General features: G+C 52.4%; 1 protein-coding gene across 1 annotated transcript; it reads right to left on the bottom strand.

Moving 5' to 3' along the window:
• Positions 1 to 2,642: 2,642 nt before the first annotated feature.
• LOC123128042 (protein NRT1/ PTR FAMILY 7.2) lies at positions 2,643 to 6,145 on the bottom strand. Its single transcript, XM_044547943.1, has 4 exons — positions 5,983 to 6,145; positions 5,655 to 5,835; positions 4,628 to 4,845; positions 2,643 to 4,460 (listed from the first exon to the last, which is right to left on the bottom strand). The coding sequence occupies exons 1-4, from the start codon at positions 5,983 to 5,985 to the stop codon at positions 3,018 to 3,020; spliced, it is 1,845 nt and encodes a 614-aa protein (XP_044403878.1). The 5' UTR covers positions 5,986 to 6,145; the 3' UTR covers positions 2,643 to 3,017.
• Positions 6,146 to 6,213: the final 68 nt, after the last annotated feature.

Raw genomic sequence — 6,213 nt, 5'->3', positions numbered from 1 at the left:
GATTTATTTAAAAATATTCTTAAATTTTAAATATGTTCATGAATTTTAAATGTTAAAATAAAATAAAAATAAAAAGCATGAAAAAGAAAAGGTAATTTTTAAAGTAAGCAAAATGCGAAAAGGAAAGAAAACAGAAAAGGAAAAAGGAAAAGAATGGCAGAATTCAAAAGAAAAACGGTTCAATACCAAAAGAAAAACCCAGCTAAAATCTACACGAAAGAAAGGAAAACCACTCGCAAAAAAGGTAAACCAAGCGCACTTGTCGCATGCGTAATGATACGAAGCTGGTGTAAATGGGTTGAGCCTGCTCATATGTGTCCGAGCGATAATTTGATACGACTAGATGATACCTCGCGCATTGCAGCAGGAATCAGTTTTTATATACTTTCGCGATATTCAATTATTTTGAACATGAATATTAGGATGAATACAAAAACCAGAAATAAAAATACATATGGTTTATTGTATTTAATTGTCGAGGTGATCTTTCTTTCATACATGTCTGCCTGTTGAGGTACGTCTTTTTCATGCATGTTTACATGGTAAGGTGGTGTGTGTTTGTGTTCATGCTGAAACAAAAAGGTTAACGGGGCTAGCTATTTAGATATAGAAGATATGTGTTGGAGTTTCTAAGGATCCACCGAGCTCCTAGACAAAACTCAAAGGCCAAAGGCACTAAACTTCGTAGGGTTGAAGTCCTAAGGAACATGAATACCAGTTCTTATTACTAAAAGAAAGTTGTAGGGCTTCCCATATCGTTGTCCCTTTAAAAAATCATACATGCTCAATCAACAATAAGCAACGAACATTGGGAACTTTACATGTTTCGATCTACAACAACTTCATATGAATCACGTCGAAGATGGAGATGAAGATGGTGGTGGAGAGGATGCTCCCTGCTTTGCATTGATGTTGGTGATAGTTATGACCATTCATTCTCCCTAGTCGTCGGGGGGAGATGACGGAATCCAACAAAAACCAGCCACATTGGGGAGAAGGGAGGGCTCTTGCTCCACCGCCACACAAAATTTCATCAAAAAATCGAGGTAAGCCTCCAACTGGTGCAATTCTACAATGAAACATTGTTCTAGATAACATATGGTCAAGATGATCAAATGAAGTCAAGAATTGGACTATTCATCTTGTAAATTCATGGTGTAAAACCGTCTTTCGTATGTCTCTATTAGACTTCGTCTTTCATTACGTTACAACTCATTTTGGGGGTTTGCATTTTGTACTTGTAGTTTTGCATGAAGTGGATATTCTCCTCTTAGCAACTCTAACTGATCCCCTATAACCAGTTAGAGGAGTAAAATTTATGCTTTACTCCTCTAACCGATACCTAACCGATCTCTTATAATCTTTAGAGAAGTATTTTTTTACTCCACGGCCTCGTCGAGGACTAAATATACTCGATCGAGCATGTATAGAGAATAAATCTCGTGGCTCTTGTCGCTCCGCTTCGCGTCGCCCTGGCCAGCGGTCTGACTGTCGCTGCTGTAACCCACCTGCCCTGCGACTGCTTGCCGACGCGCCCATGGAAGCGCGAGAGCGTGAGCTGGACCCTGTCAACACTAGCAACCACATTGTTGCCCTCAGCCCCAGCCATGGCGGCCTGCTCCCCGCCTTCACCGCGCCCGACATCCTCCTCCCCGACAACCACTCAGCGAGCTTTTGAGCTCCTGCCCTCTCGTTGTCACTTTCTTTCTAGGGGAATAAAGCTCTGTCGGATGGCGTGAGCCGGTCCCGGGCGACGCCTGAAGCAGCCTTGTTGGTCTTTGATGTGTTGCTGCATAGGGACCTGCTGCTACTGATTGCCGGCGCAGGGTGCGGCCTGGTGGTCAACTGGTATGGCGGTGAAGGAGGAAGGGTCGAGGGAGAGGAGCTTGTCGATGGCGGCGGAGGCGGCATCGATGAGCCACTCAACGGCCTTGCTAGGCTGGTTGAACCCGAGGCGGTCGTGCTGGTCGTAGAGCCACTTTTGTCTTTTCTCATGTGCGGTCGGTGGCGCATCGCCGGCGTGGTCACCATTGTCCATCGTCGCTGCTCGCCGCTCAAATGCATAGCAAATATTTGACAAAATGCATAAGCCATTTGTAAGTTTTAGTCAGCTAAGTTTAAGGAATCGATTAGAAAGACACTTTTTTTCCGGGAGCAAATATACTCCTTTATAGGATACTGGGTAGTTTACTCTAAACTTTGAGGGATTGGCTAGAGTTACTCTTATAAGTTTGTTTGTTGTTTGAATACAATGGCCATATGTGTGGCCAAACTTTTAACTAGTAGATACTGAGCATGCTCTATGCAATGCAATGTTTGGTTTCCGTCATGTGTTCCTTTTGCTATGCATCATTCATCAAAATGGTGAGAATTTTTCTTTACTTATATGGATGCATGGTTTCTTCTCTTTTCTTCAGGCTCCATAATTTGAGACTCTATAGTGTAGTACAAAGTAGCCATCTCACTTCAGAAAGGGCAGAAATGACATTTCACATGAATTCTCTCCTGGGTTCGAACCATAAGTGTTATTCTTGATTTTGTTATGTTGTACTCCCTCTGTAAACTAATATAAAAGCGTTCGAAGAAATCGATTTGAAGTTATATATATAGTGTGCAGGGTCTGTTGCAAACCGGAACCAACAGGAACAAAGAAAGTTATGCATACAAATGAAGTGCACTGTCCATGCATGCATAGGAGTACAAATGAAGCGGTAGCAGACCAGTCAGCGGTACAGTGAACATAAGTGGTCAGTTACAGCGTGACACTGGCCCAAAATGCCAAGAAACGAACACATAGCTAAGACATAGGCGTACGTACATGCCATCGTAGTTGCACATGAGCATGCTTATTCTTTAGTCGTAGCAGCAGCCAGCCACCGCCGATCCCATGCATGTCCTATCATCAACGAGAGACCCGTCGCGCGCTCTGAAACGTACGTACCAACGCTCGTGCATCAAGTCTCCGATCTCAAAAACCACCGCAGCCAGGCGGCCGTCGAGAGAGGCCGCCGGCCGAGTCACGCGTGGCATGCCTCCTCGTCGTCCGCGCTCCCTTCCTCCTCGTCGTCGCTCCGCCCGTCCACCTTGCAGCTCTTCCTGTAGCGGCCGGCGAAGACGAGGTACACCGCGAAGTCGGCAACGGAGAGTATGGCGAGCAGGAAGTAGAACTTGTTGAGGTGGCCCTCGTTCAGGTCCGCCGGGATCCAGCCCGGCCGCCCGTCCACCGCGGTGGCCTTGGTCACCGCGCTGACTATGATGTCGCTGAAGTAGTTGCCGAGGGACATGGACATCATGCACAGCGCGCTGCCGAAGCTCTTGAACCCGTCGGGCATCTCGCCGTTGAAGAACTCGAGCTGGCCCACGTACATCATCACCTCCGACACGCCGATCAGCGCGTACTGCGGCACCTGCCATAGGATGTGCAGCTCGCTGCTGTTCGCCGTGGTCGCGCTGGCCTTCCTGAAGTGCTCCACCGTGCCGGCGGTGGCCATGGCCATTGCGCCGAGGACCAGGCCGAGGCCCATCCTCTGCAGCTCCGTGGGTCCGGTCGAGCGTCCAGTGAACCGTGCCAGGAACGGGCAGATGGCCCGCCGGTACAGGAAGATGGTTGTCGCGACGGTGAGGATGTCGAAGGCCGACATGCTGGAGGCCGGGATCGAGAAGCTGCCCAAAGGTGTTGATCGGCGCATCGCGGCTCCCTGCACGACGAAGAGCGACGCCATCTGGGTGAAGACGACGGAGTAGAGGATGGTGCAGACCCAGATAGGGAGGATCCGCAGGATGCTCTTCACTTGCTCCACCTGCGTCACCGTGCACAGCTTCCACTGGTCGCGCGTTTTGCTGCAGGTGGCGAGCTTCGAGCTGGTGTCTTCGGTGGTGAGCGCCGCGCGGTCCAAGAACCTGAAGCCTTTGGTGTGCAGGAGCTTCCTTGAGCCGGCGTCCGTCTTGTCGTCGCCCTCGTACAGGATCTCGACGTCCTGCGACACGCCGCCGGACTTCCAGTTCCTGCAGGCGGCGGAGGCGACCTGGCAGATGCTGGCCATGGGGTTGCCGCAGGGCTGCGCGTGGCGGTACTGGGGCGTGCCGCTGAGGAAGAGCAGCAGGGCGGCGGCGGCGGCGGCGGTGGAGGCCCAGAACCCGATAACCCACTTGCCGTGGTCCTGGAGGTAGCTGAGGAAGGTGTTGGAGAAGAGCGAGCCGAGGTTGAGCGCCAGGTAGAAGTAGCTGAAGAAGGAGACCTTGGAGTGCGCCTCGGCGGGGTCCTCCTCGTCGAACTGGTCGGCCCCGAAGGTGGCGATGTTGGGCTGGTAGCCGCCGTTGCCGAAGGCGATCATGTAGAGCGCGATGTAGAAGATCCCCATCTCCGTGCCGGAGTGCGAGGCGCAGGGCGTGTGCTCCGTGCCGCACCCCACCGGCCTGATGAGGTATAGCCGCGAGGAGAGCGACAGCAGCCCGAGCCCCTGCAGAAAAGGTGCAAAGCGCATCATCAGCCCACGGCCGCGCGGTACCACGTAGTACGTACGTACGTCCTTGATGTGCACCGCGACAGTGATCGCCCATCGATCGATCGCGTGTACAACAAAGGTACAAAAACTAGAGAAGTTGATGGAGGTAGGAGTAGACTTACGAGGACGAAGATGGCCTGGAAGATGGCGCAGGTCTTGTAGCGGCCCCAGTAGGAGTCGCTGAGGAAGGCGCCGATGAGGGAGAACATGTAGACGGTGCCGGTCCACTTGCTCACGTTGTTGGCCGCGTCGCCGTTGCTCTGCTGCACCACCCTCGTCAGGAACAGCACCAGGTTCACGTTCACGCCGAAGAAGGCCATCGTCGCCAGGCCCTGGTTCACTGCAAATCAAAATACCTATCAGATCAAATCAAATCAAATCACCACCGCCAAGAGCACGTCCAGTTCATACAAAAGCTAACGGATGCTGGCCGGCTAACCACGCGACGACACGCACGCAAGCCGACACAGTGCCAGCAAAAGCGATCGACGAGCGCGCGCGGCAGTAAACTGTAGAACGAAAACGAAGTCGGCTTCCGACGCTTCCCCCTGAAGGCAACGTGGAGCGCCGACTGATCAACCGAAGCGCGTCACTTCAGTGCCAATAATAGCCTGCAGTTGTGGCAGCTAGCTAGCTAGGAGGGAGAGCGCCAGCACTGTCGTCCAACCAACCACAGAGCCCGCCAGCCAGCGCTACAGATGGATCGGCCGATCGATGGCTAGTGTTGGATCGTATGGATGATACGTCTGCTGTCTCGTAATGGTGCTGCCGCCCTGAATTAGCATTCGTAGTGCGCCCGAGCAGCTTCCCCCGTGGCGGGGAGTCCCCGGTTCCGGGCGCTGCATGGCCGATGTCACCTCAGCATGCAGAATTCCGCAAAAGGGCCTGCTGTCTACCGGCTGCTTTGAGGCAAAACGTCACCTCAGATCGACGGACTTGCACTACCACTCCTACGTATCACAGCTATAGCGGCGTAAAGTTGGCTGGGAAAAAGCCTGGTTATCAAATCTTCTCTTTTCTTTTCTTTCGTTCTGCTAGTGCTTTTCTAGTGGAAGGAAGGAGACGGTGATCAGCAGATAATATATGCAGCTGGTGGGGAGAAATCCTTTGCTGTTTTTCGCCTAAAGAAAAGATGATGGAATTAGTTACCGAGAATAAGGCCTCCGGCGAGCCATCCTCCCGACTTGCCCTTCACCGCCGGCCGCCCCTTGATGTCCACGGAGCCGTCCAGGGTGTACTCGCAGAGCTTCTCCTCGGCAGCCCTCCTCTCGGCGGCGGCCTCGCCGCCCATGGCGATCACCCTCATCTTCAGCTCTCCCTCGTTCGCAGACTGCAGCCATACATCACATCGAGTTACATACTGTCTTATCTAACAGAGACTACAAAGCTAGACGAAACTGAACGCTGGCTAGCTACAGCCACGTAGAGAAGATAACCAGGAACGAGGTAGAGGTGGAGCTGGAGCATAGGTTCTAACCATTTCTCACTTCCTCGCTGGATCTCCTCAGCAGCCGGCCTCCGTCGAGTAATGCAACGAGAGAGAGAAGCTGAGAGGCTGCTGCTGCTGCTGCGAGGAGGCCGAGCAAGAAGGCAAAGAGAGAGAGAGGGAGCAAGAGACGAGGCGAGGCGATGAGGTAGCCCGCTTTGCTTCTGCGGGGAGGAGCCGCTGGTGCGCTTTATAGAGCCCGCGGCCGGGCTTTGGTAGGGC

The sequence above is a fragment of the Triticum aestivum genome, chromosome 6A (assembly GCF_018294505.1).
Source record: "Triticum aestivum cultivar Chinese Spring chromosome 6A, IWGSC CS RefSeq v2.1, whole genome shotgun sequence".
NCBI classification, from domain to species: domain Eukaryota; kingdom Viridiplantae; phylum Streptophyta; class Magnoliopsida; order Poales; family Poaceae; genus Triticum; species Triticum aestivum.
The sequence above is the reverse complement of the archived record's forward strand: the minus strand, read 5'-3'. Positions and strand labels throughout refer to the sequence as shown.

Coding starts and splice junctions, on each gene's coding strand:
- LOC123128042 (XM_044547943.1), bottom strand. Junction 4,846..5,654: donor CGCCGGAGGCCTTATTCTCG/GTAACTAATTCC, acceptor TTTGATTTGCAG/TGAACCAGGGCCTGGCGACG. Junction 4,461..4,627: donor TCCAGGCCATCTTCGTCCTC/GTAAGTCTACTC, acceptor CCTTTTCTGCAG/GGGCTCGGGCTGCTGTCGCT.